The 14,161-nt window shown below is 43.6% G+C and overlaps 1 protein-coding gene across 9 annotated transcripts in view; it reads left to right on the top strand.

Annotated features, from left to right (window-relative positions):
• Positions 1 to 13,553, top strand: part of stard13a (StAR related lipid transfer domain containing 13a) — a 68,612-nt gene extending 55,059 nt beyond the window's left edge. For 6 of the 9 annotated variants that reach the window (XM_018755401.2, XM_018755406.2, XM_018755404.2 and 3 more), the window contains exons 3-14: positions 1,116 to 1,197; positions 2,903 to 2,966; positions 5,441 to 6,717; positions 7,101 to 7,271; positions 8,123 to 8,282; positions 8,912 to 9,110; positions 9,297 to 9,510; positions 10,046 to 10,160; positions 10,589 to 10,810; positions 10,983 to 11,200; positions 11,588 to 11,764; positions 12,424 to 13,550. In XM_018755401.2, the coding sequence (XP_018610917.1) occupies positions 1,116 to 1,197; positions 2,903 to 2,966; positions 5,441 to 6,717; positions 7,101 to 7,271; positions 8,123 to 8,282; positions 8,912 to 9,110; positions 9,297 to 9,510; positions 10,046 to 10,160; positions 10,589 to 10,810; positions 10,983 to 11,200; positions 11,588 to 11,764; positions 12,424 to 12,541 (3,017 nt within the window). In that variant the 3' untranslated portion in view covers positions 12,542 to 13,550. Of the gene's footprint in view, positions 1 to 1,115; positions 1,198 to 2,902; positions 2,967 to 5,440; positions 6,718 to 7,100; positions 7,272 to 8,122; positions 8,283 to 8,911; positions 9,111 to 9,296; positions 9,511 to 10,045; positions 10,161 to 10,588; positions 10,811 to 10,982; positions 11,201 to 11,587; positions 11,765 to 12,423 lie in introns of all 9 variants that reach the window. The other 3 variants (XM_018755398.2, XM_018755399.2, XM_018755400.2) reach the window with 2 other exon arrangements.
• The last annotated feature ends 608 nt before the right edge of the window (positions 13,554 to 14,161 follow it).

The following is a 14,161-nucleotide window of genomic DNA, read 5'->3' as shown; positions in this document are numbered from 1 at the left end:
AGACCCACCGGAGAGCAGGACTGTGGTCCAACCCACTGTGCCACCGCACCCCCCTGGGCGCAACAATCATATGAATAGTTTTAATTACGTGAATACCCGTATTCTGGTTTTAATAAAGCCTTAAACTCATAATGAAATGAAGATCATCCAGAGTCAAACATTCATTATTATCAATACACAGCGGCCCTTACAGCACAGTGTCCGTGTGTTTTGTAAAGTGGCATGGAACTTTATTTCTTTATAGCATAAACATCCACGAGATCAATTATTACACAGTCTTTATTCAGCGTGTTGTGTACCGTGAAGGATCTTTTAAGAGCCGCTGCTTGTGAAGCAGACTCCGGGCCACAGCAACCCTGCATTGGACAAGCACGCGCACGCACGCACACACACACACACTTTCTGAACCGCTTGTCCCATACGGGGTCGCGGGGAACCGGAGCCTAACCCGGCAACGCAGGGCGTAAGGCCGGAGGGGGAGGGGACACACCCAGGACGGGACGCCAGTCCGCCGCAAGGCACCCCAAGCAGGACTCGAACCTCAGACCCACCGGAGAGCAGGACCCGGTCCAACCCACTGCGCCACCGCGCTCCCCCATTGGGCAAGCTATATTGATAATAAATGAAAGACAAGCTATAAATAATTTTTGTTACAAATATAAAATGTTGGTATTGTCATTTTCATGTGTAAAAATAACCTTGTGTTTTTGTTTTTTTTAAGTAATTTTGTGACACATTTTTCCTCCAGGAACCGATTATTTTTTTCCATAAGAATTCAATCCCCTCACTATGGGAATTCTCATAGCAGGTTGATTTCATAGAAAAAAATTAGCCCATTTCAGCGAGGGATCAGTGTCCCATAATTTAAACTGGAGATCGTCAGTCTACAGTTTGATTTAATGGTTACTGTTGGAATTAGATGCATAAACTTTATTTGTATTCAGAGACACAAGTGAAACTCTTGCATTTATGCTCTGGCAGGTGATCAGAATGTAGTGCGGAGGCGGGTGAGAATGATGTGCTGTGATGTTTTGGTTTGTGTTGGGGTTTTATTTGCATGGGTAAAGCAAGTAAGTAGCTGAGATCTGATTAGCATCTTTGTCCCTTCCCTATAGATTCCCAGCTTCCCATTGACATTTCAGCTGTAAAAAGGGATCATGACTTCCTGGACAAGGACCTTGTGGAACCTCTTTGTCGGTAAGAAAGTGCCCCAAAAACCAGTAAAGCGGTTACAAACCTGTTTTAAGTTTGCTGATGCCCTGTACCTCTGAGGGAATCACTTAGTTGACAAAAAGGCATTGGAGAGTTCTCTCAAAACCCCATCTGTGGTTATCAATATGGTGGCTGTATTATACACGAAAGTATCGGGCTCATTTGAATAAATAAGCCAAGAAGCAAAAGCAGAAACCTGAGAAGTAGGGTTAATCCACCACTGAATTTTAAGACCTAGTTTGTCTGTTTCCCACAGAGGAGAATAGGATCCAGCACCTAGGGCACACAATGCGAAAGCAAAACTCTGCTTAAATGGCAGCCAAGTTAATAGTCTTCATCTTTCTAGATATAACGCATGACACTCTCAGTGGTTGTTGATGTCATAGCTTGTCCAGTCATTAGGAGACTTTACTCACTGTAATGAGTGTGGTTTTATGGAGAACAAAACTCAGTTGCCACATGAGCATTCTTCCCTATAAAAACAAAGCTCATTTTCATTATTACATTTAATTAAATACTATGTTTTTCCCAGCACTGACCTTTCAGTGAAAATCTGGAGCCACTAGAAGAGATATGCGAGATATGCTGCCTTTGCTAGTACTCTGAGTTAATTTAGCTCTCAGTGACCAGGCTTTAAGAGAAAGCAATCCCACCAAAAGACCGTCTTGTCTGCTCAGTGCTGTAACCGGCCATGCCACTACCCTGCCACGAGACTAATACAGAGCGGCCGTGGTGTCACAACTTCTCTTTGTTTTATGTCCCTGCGCTCCCACAGTACAACATGCTTCAAATAACCGTGAGCCTTAGGAGAGCTCAGGTTGTGAACTAGGCCAAAAGATGTTTCTGTGGTCAGAGTAGGATTTATTTGGTGTTGCCCTGCCTCCATTGTCACGGTTGCCCTTTATCTATCTGTACTTCAGTGCACACTGTTAAACACTGCCTTTTGTCCTCTGCTATCTTTATCCCCATTTTTTCATAATCATTGGCACTATTCCTGCCTACAGGGACCAATATCTACACACGCGAGAGGCCACAATTATGCCGGTAGACATGATCATCCTACACTAGTCAGTCCGTCCATTTCCTCGTCTTCGCTTAGATTGGAATGGGTTGTTTTTCTTTTCTTACTCATTACAGAAAGCAATAACAACAGGAAATTACTGCTAGTGATGTAGGAGATCTTTTGGCGGGGATTAATAGAAAACAAACCACTGGGGTTCACTGAGGTCACCAAGAAGGTATTTCATGGTGAACGAGTGTCCTAAGGAAAATTCTGCATTTAAGTCCAACAAAATGCCACTTCGGATTTTTGCTGCTCAAGTCATGTGTGTTTTTATGTGTTTAAACAAATCAAGTGTGTTGGCTAATAGGGGGAGGGGACCCTGCAGTTTAGATCAAGCTGAGCAGAACATGCTTCTGCGATGACATCACAGTGGAGGCGGAACGTTGGCTCCCCTGCTGGCCCTGGCCCCCAAAAAAGCAAAATGTAACTGAGCCCGAACTGCTGGCTACTAAACGGATAGTACTGAGTTCACATTATTAGATCCCTGAGCCACACTGAAGCATAACCTGGCCTGGTCTGCTTCTGGTCACTTTTGGTCCAAGAGAGAGGTCGAGCCATACAAACACCGGACTGAGTTGGATGAGGAATTGTCTGGGCTACTGAAGTTGCAGATCTTCTCTCTTTTAGACGACTTAACACCTTGAACAAGTGTGCCTCTATGAAACTCGATGTGAACCTTCCCAAGAAGAAAGTAAGTGCTTCATACCTTTTGCCCTGCTTTCACAACATAAAGAACGCATGCACAGATTTAGTTTTCTTCAAATACGTCATTAATCATTTTTGTTTCTCCAAAGATTTGAAAGTAAAGGAAGTTTGAAATTTAGGAAGAGTATCGTAGAAATCACGAGTATAGAAGCTGGCGTGTTGTTCAACGAGGCCTGCACACAGTGAGCCAAAGACACCTCGACCTTTCTTCAGAACGCTTTTATTACTTTTACTGTTATTGATGGTTTACATGCATCAGATTTTCTCTCACCTCTGACAGCTAGTCTGAAACGAGAGTCTGAGGATGTTCTGAGATGTCTGGAATCGTAATGCGCTTCTGAATGATCTAAAACACAAGTGCTTTGGTGGTGTTACATCAGTAAAGCTCCCAGTTTAATCCCTAAGTCCTTTTACCCTCTTAAAGTAATTTGAAGGACACTTGGGAAGTTTATATTGTTATGGCTATGCTGAGTTAGTGGCACTTGGATGCATTTTTGAATTCATGTTAGTGGAATGTAGTGTTACGTTTGATAGCGTACTGGACTGATTTATTCTAGAAAACTGTTTTGTCTGGACATGTATTACTGACATTTTGTTCATATTTATTGTAATAAGTGTGCACTGTGTCCAACTCATGTATCTTAATGAAAGTTTTAAAGCAAGTGTACCCATTCCTCAGATAACAGGGTTATTTCTTTTTGAAATCACACCATTAGTGAAATTCTCATTGTGAGAGGGTCAAAACTACCATTATTTATTATGTAATTTTTTGGGGAAAAAGCAGATTCCAGACTGAAAAAGTGTCACCTAAAATTAATTAAAATACCAGAATAAAATTTGTTTTTATGCATAATAAGGATTACACCAAGATTTTTCGTAATATTTGTAACATAAATAAATTCCTTCATTCATCATGAAATAGTGCTTTTCTCATGTAGGGTCACGGTGTTCCGGAGTCTGTTCTGGAAGCATGGCGTGTAACATACAACTCAAAATAAACAAAAGTGTATTTGACCAAGAGACTGAGAGATAAAAATACAAATACACAATTCACAAAGTGCAGCACACAGTCTCTTAGTCCAAAACCATTGTTTCTGCCAGCACATCTTTTACACATAGTTTTGCACAGAAATGGGACACACTACATTGGACACAGAAGAGGGTGACGTTGTAGAAGTTTTGCACGAGTATTAATGATATAAAGAAGGAAAATTCCCAAGATCACTGCCTCTATCTATCACTCTGCAAAGCGTGGGCACGGCCTGCCATTTTAGGCAATGTGTAGCAGGGGCAGGAGGTGTGGTGGTTCGAGGTGTCGCCTTGCGTTCAAAGGACCCAAGTTCAAACCTTACTCCCTGCTCTAGTACCCTTGAGCAATGTACTAACTCCAGATTGCTCCGTTAAAATTGCCCAGCTGTATAAATGGGTAAATTATTGTAAGTAGCTTAACGCTAGAAACTAAACAAATTAATGATGTTGGCAGATTAAATGAATAATATTGAATCTGATATTTCATTTGCGATATTGTGTTTACACTGATTGATGGCTAAGATTATTTTTATATGGCACCCCATTCTACTGTATGTGGGCTGAGTGTACCTCTGTTCTTCCACTATTTCAAGGAAATGTAATGGCTTGAAAGTGTGTCTTTTTCCTGCCTTGGATCCCTTGCTGCTCTATGATTTACCATTTATTTGTCATTAAATAGTCTCTAGGGCATCATGAGTAATCATCAGACTTACTTACTGGAAGTTCTCCATGGAAAATGTCGTTCCCGCTGTCACTCGCAATGGCAGTAAAATTTCACATCAGTCTGCTGTCACACAGTGGAGTGTACGTATAGCAATTTGACAGGACAGTCATATAAGCATCTCACTGTGTAATGGGACATGTGATGGAGTTTAAACAATCTTTTGGTCAAAATTGAATAGGAACAGCTACAGATAAAGTTTGACTGAGTTTGGCATTCCGTTCCTATTCTATTATTCACCAGGCTTATGGTGAAAGTATGAAATACTATTATTTCTATATATATATATATATATATATATATATATATATACACACACACACACACATACATACTGTATATGGTTCAAGATGTAGTCAGGGAACAGGGGGCTTATAGGCTTTAATTTCTTTAGTTTTCATAAATAAACCCAAAAGGACCAATAGCATGCCTTCAACTGAGCACAAAAAGAAAGTATAGAAAAATAGAACTTATAAATCAAAACACAAACTTTTCACTAGCTTCAAAACTTCTCTCTGGAAACCTTTTAAAATGTTTTCAGTTAGGTGCACTGAAGTGCGACTACCGGGAAAAGGCGTGGGTTTAATCACAGCCACTGTCTGCCCACTACAGTAGGGAGCTGTATTTGTCAACGTTTCATTGAAGTGTGACTTGGATGTTTAGTCAGACAGCAGTTTTAATGTGCTTAACTGTGCCCTCCCACCCTCAAGAGCGACGACTCAGATGAAGAAGACCTGCTTGCCATCAGCGACAGATGGACGTTTGAGTGGAGCAGTCGAAGGTGGTCCAGGCTGCAGGACGTTGACCGCTTCTTGGGAGAAAAGGAAGGGGCATGTCCCGTGGGCTCAGAGGGGGAGCTACAAGCGGCAGGCAGCCGCGAGAGCATTCTGACAGATCTCAGTGAGCCAGAGGTCTCGTCCCTGCACAGTGAGAGCAGTGGTGGCAGCGGCTTTGGGGAGCTGGGTGGTGTCTCAGGCCCAGCCCGCTCTGCTTCTGCATCCGCCATGCCTGACCCCACCGCTCTGACACCATCTCCAACTCCAGATGAAGCTCCGTGTTATGGGTCACTGCCTGCTAAGAGTGGCAGGCATGGGCGGACACGCGCCAAGGACTTCCTACGGCGCATGGAGACGCTGCGGTCCCGTGGGTGCTCATTGGCTAAAGCAGGCTGTAGGGTACCAGTCATCAGTGGGCCAATCTTGCAGCATGATCCAGAGACACTCCGCACCCTACACTGTGTAGAGATCAAAAATGGAGAAGCGGAGGGTCCACTGAGTGGTAGCAGGAATGATGGCCCCCACTCTCTCTCTGGCAGTGAATATGACAGCAGTGGCAGTAGCATCAGCATGAAGCAGCACCAGCCACGTCGGTCTCTTCACAAGCGCAGCGGTGTCTACCTGGAGGATCTGGACGTACTCGCTGGTGCCCCTGCCAGGAAGACAGCTGAGCAGGGACGCCGCAGCGAGTGCCGCTCCTACGAGGACCTAGTGGTTCGCATTCCCAAAGACCACAAGCCAGGCACTTTCCCCAAGGCGTTGTCCGTTGAGAACCTAACACCAGTCACTGCTGCTGGCACCATTGACTGGCACCCAAAACTCCAGCGTCACACAGATTGGGCCCCCACTACTACCCGGCTCTGCCCACGGGGCAGCCGTGTGAGTGTCTATGATAACGTACCTGGCTCACACCTGTATGCTAGCACAGGCGACCTGATGGATCTGGAGAAGGAGGATCTGTTCCCGCACCTGGACGATATCTTGCAACACGTGAATGGTCTGCAGCAGCTTGTCAACCACTGGTCCAAGAGCGTGCTACCTGATAGCGAGGTCCCACGTCAGTCCATCAGCCAGATTACCCTTGACTGTGAGGGGAACTCGGTGCCTAGCGATGGTGACAAGGATGGTGTGTCCCTGAATGACACGGACTCCAGTGGAACAAGGGAGAGGAGGGATTCGGGTGTTGGAGCCTCCTTGACCAGACCCAGTCGGTGAGTGACTCTTTCGTCAGTGATGGTCTTGTCTACCATAAGAAATGAGTTTAGCACATTGAAACATAATAATTTCATTTATCTAGTACATGTCATCCAACTATGTGAAATTCAACTATGTGAAATATACATTTATTCACTTTGTTCATGCTTTTCTCCTAAGCAGTTGACAACGTTAAGCTACTTACAATTATTTACCCATTTATACAGTTGGGCAATTTTACTAGAGCAATTTAGGGCAAATACCTTGCTCAGCAGTACTACAGCTGGAGGTGAGATTCAAACCTGTGACCACTACACTACCAGCTTTCCCTCTATGAAATATGCAATAATTTGGCCCATAAACACACCGAGATCATTTCTGCGTCTTTCCCTCTCTCTAGCTTGCAGTGGCCCAGCTTCAGGATGTCTAACTACATAACTCAGTCAGGAATCTCGCTCCACATCACCAGCCAGTCTGCAGGTCAGCTTAGTCTGCTGCAGAAGTTCTCTCTGCTGCGCCTCACCGCCATCATGGAGAAATACTCCATGTCTAACAAGCACGGTTGGACCTGGTGAGTAGCTTAGGGTGAGACAATGGACATCATGAATGAGTGGAAGTATGTGTGTGTGTATGTGTCTTTGTGTAGTTATTTGAAGGGGGTGATGTACGGTTTATCTAATAATCAACAAGTTTGCCATGTATAGGAGCATTTGTGGAATCTGGAACATATACAGGACTTGATGCATGTTACATCTGGTCAGTTTGAAATGCTGTATTGTATTAAGGTGAGTGATTGACAGCAATAGGGTCAGTGATTGTCATTGTCCTTGTAGGATTCCATAAAAGACCGCAGGCTTCTGGAGTTCTGCTCTGAGGGTTTATGACATCAGCACCAAGTACCCAACTTACACAGATTCACATTTCATTTATGTGTGTAGGCAGCTAAATTTTACCGCCGTTATGGCATCACCGTCCTCCAGCACATTCTCTCTCTGGAATGTTGTCACAGAGGTGGAGCATGGGGGGTGCGCTTTCTTTCTGAGGAGGAAGGCTGCTTAGTGGGAGAGATGGGTTATTGTAGCTGTCCATTGTCTCTTCTTACCTTCACTTTCCCATTGCTACTGAGCCCATGCAAACATTTTCACCTCCCTGTCTTTGATTTTGTATTGTTTATACTTTGGATATACACTATTAGGTTGTATATATGTGTGTTTGTAACTGTCTCAATCATCTCCTTAGTCTGTGTGTTTGTGAGTTAGAGAGAGAGAGATCTTCACTGTCTTCATCATCAAACATTTTTTACTGTTTCAACTTTTTTTTCCACCACTGCTCATAAAAGACCACAGACTTACTCACTCTAATGTGTTGGTAGACTAACAAGTACTGCAGGGTAGTTGCTTCAGTGATGTCTGTTGCCCTCAGGTCAGTGCCAAAGTTCATGAAGAGAATGAAGGTGCCAGACTACAAAGACAAGAATGTGTTTGCTGTCCCTCTCATTGTCCACGTCCAGCGATCTGGTCACCCGCTGCCTCTTGGCTTGCAGCAGGCCCTACATTATCTCAGGAGTCAGTGTCTAGACCAGGTGAGTGACAGGATCAGCTCATGGCTACAGCAGTTTGTTCTGATTCGGTCACCTTCAACACTTATCAGAGCATTCCTGACCTGGGCATCTCATGGATCAAGTGGTGTAGTTATGTAGTCCCGAACTGGTCAACATACAACACAAGCACTGTAGTTTTGGTTTTGGTCATTGTAAAACCCTAGGAATGTGGTCCTGACCTGGTCACCTACAGAATCCACAGTAGTAGTTATAATACAATCAGCTCACAGCTCTGCTTTTTACTGTACAAATGCCAACCGTCCATTTTCAGTAAGCACTTATCCAGTGCAGGGTCATGGCATTCTGAAGCACAACTGAAACTGACATGTTGCCAGTCCAACACAGGGCACTTGCACTCACTAACTCATTCACACATTGCACACTAATGACAATTTAGAGCCACCAGTTCACCTGAAATGCATCTCTTTGAACTTTGGGAAGAAACCACAAGGAAATCAGTGTGAATATGTGGCAAACATGCAAACCCCACATACACGGGGCTAGATTTGACTCCAGCAGTGCCACCATGTACATGAATGAGTACTGTGAAACATCAGTGTCAGCAATGCTGTCAGAGCTGTTTTCGGCACATTCTCTTCTTGCAATCGCAGGTTGGCCTTTTCCGCAAGTCGGGAGTAAAGTCCAGGATCCAGGCGTTGAGGCAGCTGAATGAGAGCTCACCTGACAATGTGGACTATGAAGACCAGTCAGCCTATGATGTGGCAGACATGGTGAAACAGTTCTTCAGGGACTTGCCTGAGCCGCTGCTCACCAGCAAGCTGGGAGAGACCTTCCTGCACATTTACCAATGTGAGGGCTGCTTTTATCATTTTTACTCTTGTTGTTATTATTACATACAGTCTAATGTAACAATTCTGTTATTATTCATTATATAAACTCACTCTCCTCTGCCTCCTTCTGCATGACCGAGCACTGTCATTCTGCTCTTCCAGTCTCATTATCTTCACTCCTTTGTCTAACTTTTTTGCTCTTCAGATGTCCCCAAGGAGCAGTGGCTACAGGCCGTGCAGGCAGCCATCATGTTAATGTCAGATGAGAACAGGGAAGTGCTGCAGACACTTCTCTATTTCCTGAGAGACGTGACCTTCTCTGTGGAGGAGAATCAAATGACACCAATGAACCTAGCCGTGTGTCTTGCACCTTCACTTTTTCACCTCAACATCCTGAAGAAGGACAACCTTTCACCCAGGTAATGACCCTATACTGTATTGCATAGCAAAGTACCCTTTGTTAATCCTGCAGTACAGGTGGATGAGGTGCTTGCCTCCATGCTTTTTCTCTTGAACTGGAATTCCAGTTATAAAAGTTTTTAAGCTTGTAATTAAGACCATAAATATTGTCACTAATTTTGAATGAATGAACTGTCATCTTTTTGTGTATATTTTTTTAACCCTAGAAAAATAAGTCAGTAAAACTGAAATCTTTTGCCATGAAAGCTTTATTTCAGCCAACCCCCCCCCCCCCGACCTGCATATTTCCAATGGGAACAGAGGGATTACAACCCACCTTGCCCCCTACTTCTGTATCTGTGCAACATCTATGTCCCTCCTCCTTACACATCTCAATACTTTACTTTAGGGAGGTCAAGGTTCAAAGCAGCAGAAAAACAGCCCTAAGCCTAGCATAGTTGCAAACTGACCTGCCCAGAAATGGGTGTTCCTCACCTTTCTGCAGCACTAATTTCATGCCCAATGCACCTCCATCCTGCCCTTTCTGGTCTATAGAGCCATGCAGAAGAAGTACGTCACAGGTCGGCTGGACCAGAAGGACCTGAATGAGAACATGGCTGCCACCCAAGGACTGGCCCACATGATCACGGAATGCAGCCGACTCTTTGAGGTGAAATACCCCTCCTGTTGTGTCCATAAATGATTTGTGAAATGACTTTTTTCACTATCTCTATCTTTCTTAGACTGTTGTTTCCTTGTTTTCATGCCAGACCATTTAATTAACTACAGAACAGCAGTTTGTTTGCCTAAATGCTGTATTTCCTCCAGGAAAATTGTCAGGAAAAATCTCAGGAAAAAAATCAATCTGAGTGACAAACATGAGAAGATAGATATAGCTGTATTTCTTACAAAGGAACTAATTGCATTGAGATATCGGATATAGAAATACTACAATTATCCACAGCTGCAGTAGTAACAGCGATAAAAGTGCTTAGAGAACATAAAAGCAGAATATAGAGTGCTCATAAAATAGACAGGAAGTTTTCTGTTTGCCAGCATCATGTCCCATCACCCTGTTCTCCTCCGCATATCCATCAGATCCCACGTGAGATGGTGGCACGATCGCGGAGTTCGTACGTAGAGGCGGCGCTCCCAGCCCCCACCTTAGAGGAGCTGTGCAAGCAGCAGGAGGGCGATGAGGGCAACTACCAGCCCCGTGTAGAGGCACTAATGCAAGAGCTGTTCAAAGAGTCACGTGACAGATCTAAAGCCTGGGTTTCCTGCTCCAGCCCAGATGGTGCTGAGCTCTGTTGTAAGAAGGTGGGGCTTCACTCTTGTACACACACATTTTTGGGCAAGCAGATCACACTTACTGGTTTAAAGAGTAAACCACAAGGTTATCCAGCCACTTCCAAAGACTTAAAAAGTAAAAACTCGATCCCAGCCTCACCCCCTAATTACCTTCTTCACTTTATGTCCCATCATGTCCCAGGTGGGTGATGGCAACCCCCTGCGGCGCTGGCGGGTGTCTGTGGAAATGGAGGCCCCTCCTTCAGAGGTGCTGAACCGTGTGCTGCGGGAGCGCCATGTGTGGGACCCAGACTTGCTGCAGTGGAGAGTGAGGGAGACACTGGACAGGCAGACCGAGATCTACCAATACAGTCTCAGTAGCATGGCCCCACACCCTAGTCGCGACTTTGTGGTACTCAGGTAAGTTGGCCATATTTGGGGTAAACAAATGGAACCTCCAGTTCACTTCACTTTTATATCCTCGCCTTTCCCAACGTGGTTCCTCCGAAGTATGCAGTTGTAATGTAGCATCTAGTAAGACTACTAGAAGATGCAAAACATTTATTAATAACCAAAATCACAGGCAAACGTGAAAGCAAGTTCATATTAAGTCAAAAAAGTCAAGGGCAAAGGTCATGAAGAAACAGGTTGTAAGAAGATGCCTTACATAGATTTTGGTCCAGACCGCTATTTTTTTCTGGTTCTTTTTCATATTACACATTGATCGCTGTACACAGAAAAATGTTAAAGCCTCTTAAAATACTTTACAGGACTATTTTCATACCTTTATGTTTGTTCTGGGAACAGGTCATGGAGGATGGAGTTGGCAAAAGGGGCATGTGCCCTGGTGTCAGTGTCAGTGGATCATGAGGACTGTCTGCCACTCGGTGGGGTCCGGGCTGTGGTACTGGAGTCACACTATCTTTTGGAACCCTGTGGGTCAGGGAAGTGTCGACTGACTCATATCTGCAGAGTCGACCTGAAGTGAGTGGTTTTAAAGTGCCTGCAGTCATCAACGTCTGATATCTACGTCATAAATTCAAGATCAATACTCAGGCCTGAGGCTAACAATATTTATATTGATTTCTATAGCTTACATCCCCGGTAAATGGTATTTTTCATTTATGAGTAATGAAGAATATTTTTTCTTTACAATAATGCTACTGGGGGCGCAGTGGGTTGGACCGGGTCCTGCTCTCTGGTGGGTCTGGGGTTCGAGTCCCACTTGGGGTGTCTTGTGACGGACTGGTGTCCCATCCTGGGTGTATCCCTTCCCCCTCCAACCTTATGCCCTGTGTTGCCGGGTTAGGCTGTGGTTCCCCACGACCATGTATGGGACAAGCAGTTCAGACTGTGTGTGTGTGTGTGTGTGTGTGTGTGTGTGTGTGTGTGTACTATAATGCTGGGATAACAAGGACCTTTCTATAATAAAGTTTTGAAAATATTAATTTCTTCATCTGTCAAAAGTTACAAATGTCTGCAGAGGTTAGAAAAATATTTTTCAAATATAAAATGATTTCACATGTAATCACTAATAATGAGAATTTCTCTGTGTAACAGATCATTATATACACATTTATGTATTTATAGACGTGCAGTGTATGTTCAGAATTCTGATCTAGTCTCATGCTGTCCTTTTTCAGAGGAAGGTCTCCTGAGTGGTATAATAAGGCCTTTGGTTACCTGTGTGCTGCAGAGGCCGTCCGCCTGAAGTCCTCGTTCCAGCCGCTGGACTCCGATGGCCCCGAGACCAAGATCTGAGCCAAGGCAAGCACTGAAATGGGATCAGGCCCCACAGCTCAGCCAGGGAGCTGTGGTCCAAAGCACCTGTGCCCTACATCAATAATGCCTCACTGGAAAGGAACCAACAGCCATCAGTCTGCAGTCATTCATGATTAGCTTTACTGTCATTATAATTATTATTGTTGTTATCATTGCTATTATTATTCTTATTATAATTATTTATCATCGCATTGTTATAATATTTTATAATGTCTACGACATTTGTCCATTTCAGAGCTTCTGCGAAGCATGTCTGTTTTATCCATTTCAAATACAAAGCTGTATGTAAAGTTTGTGTCTCTGTGTAGATTTGTCTATATGATACATGCACACCGGCCTGTATATACTGTACATATAAGCCTTATCTGTCTAATGTACCTGCTTCTGTTACAGTAAATCATCCTAATGTTATGTTTCAGTTATTTCAGGCCATAGCACACTGTCAACGGGATGTGTGATGCTACTTTTGTACTGTTTTTGTCTGAATGGTGTACATTGATGGACCCTTTGGTTTGCGGAGCTGGAGGCTCCCAGTGTCTTGAGTTATACTGAGAAGTGGTGAACAGGGTGTCAAAATACAATGATTTTTAATGAAAGTATTGAAAAATTCAAGAGCCATGTTTTTTAAATGGTAAACATGCAACAACTTCTTTGCTCCTTTTATTCTGATGACTGGCCTGACTTTGATCTTTTAGACAGTGTAGTCTGTCGGTAAAATGAGACAAAGACCACTGTTTGAAAAACTTGAAGGGGAGAAACACAAAGTGGAGAAAGGGTAAAGCGGTGGAAATCACAAGGGCAACACATTGTCTTGTGGTTTTGGTCCCATTGCTCAGGGTTCTTGAAAAAGATCATCTTTTGTTTTACTGTGATGGTATTGTTTCTCAAGAAAACATAATCCTCAGATATACTGTGGCATACTCAGCACCACCCAAATAAAATGAGCAAAAAAAAAGCTTTCTGAGCAAATTCCATACAATATCAAGTTTAGTGAGGGTTCCAACTGTTCCCACGCAGCTGCCATTGCGTGGCCATCTCGTGCATGGGCTGCAGATTCTATTATCATGGTGCCATCTTATGTGATGCCCATTTGTATCTTGAACATCTTAGTCAAGTGGAATGAGAAAATATAACTGTGAAGAACATGAATGAGTATGTCTGTATCACTGCAGCCATATCTCACCTGCAATAGAGGTATAAGACTTCTAGAGATATTGTATTTTCAAGAATTTGTGTAATTTTATCCAAAATATTTAGTTAGATCATAATTTAGTTGGACCATTTTATCCTTTTCACCTTATTTGAAATAATGGAGCAAATCAGAAAATCCCAGCTATTTTTGTTGCTTTTTTAGAAAATGTCGGTAGCATTGAGGATGTTCCCCATAAAACTCAGGTTGGAAGATTTTGACCTTTGTGAGCAATGTATCTGAATGAAATTATTCAAGGAAATTACACAATCCTCAATTCCTACACATTAACTTTGACACCAAGAGTGCGACTTTATTCACGCTGTTCCACGCGCTGCCTACTTGTTTGTGTGGGGGGGGGAATGAATCATCTTTCGCGCTCAAACTGTGACCCGAAATGCCATTGGCTG

Source organism: Scleropages formosus, chromosome 4, assembly GCF_900964775.1.
Source record: "Scleropages formosus chromosome 4, fSclFor1.1, whole genome shotgun sequence".
NCBI lineage: Eukaryota > Metazoa > Chordata > Actinopteri > Osteoglossiformes > Osteoglossidae > Scleropages > Scleropages formosus.
Note: the sequence above shows the minus strand (reverse complement) of the source record. Positions and strands in the feature narration are given on the sequence as shown.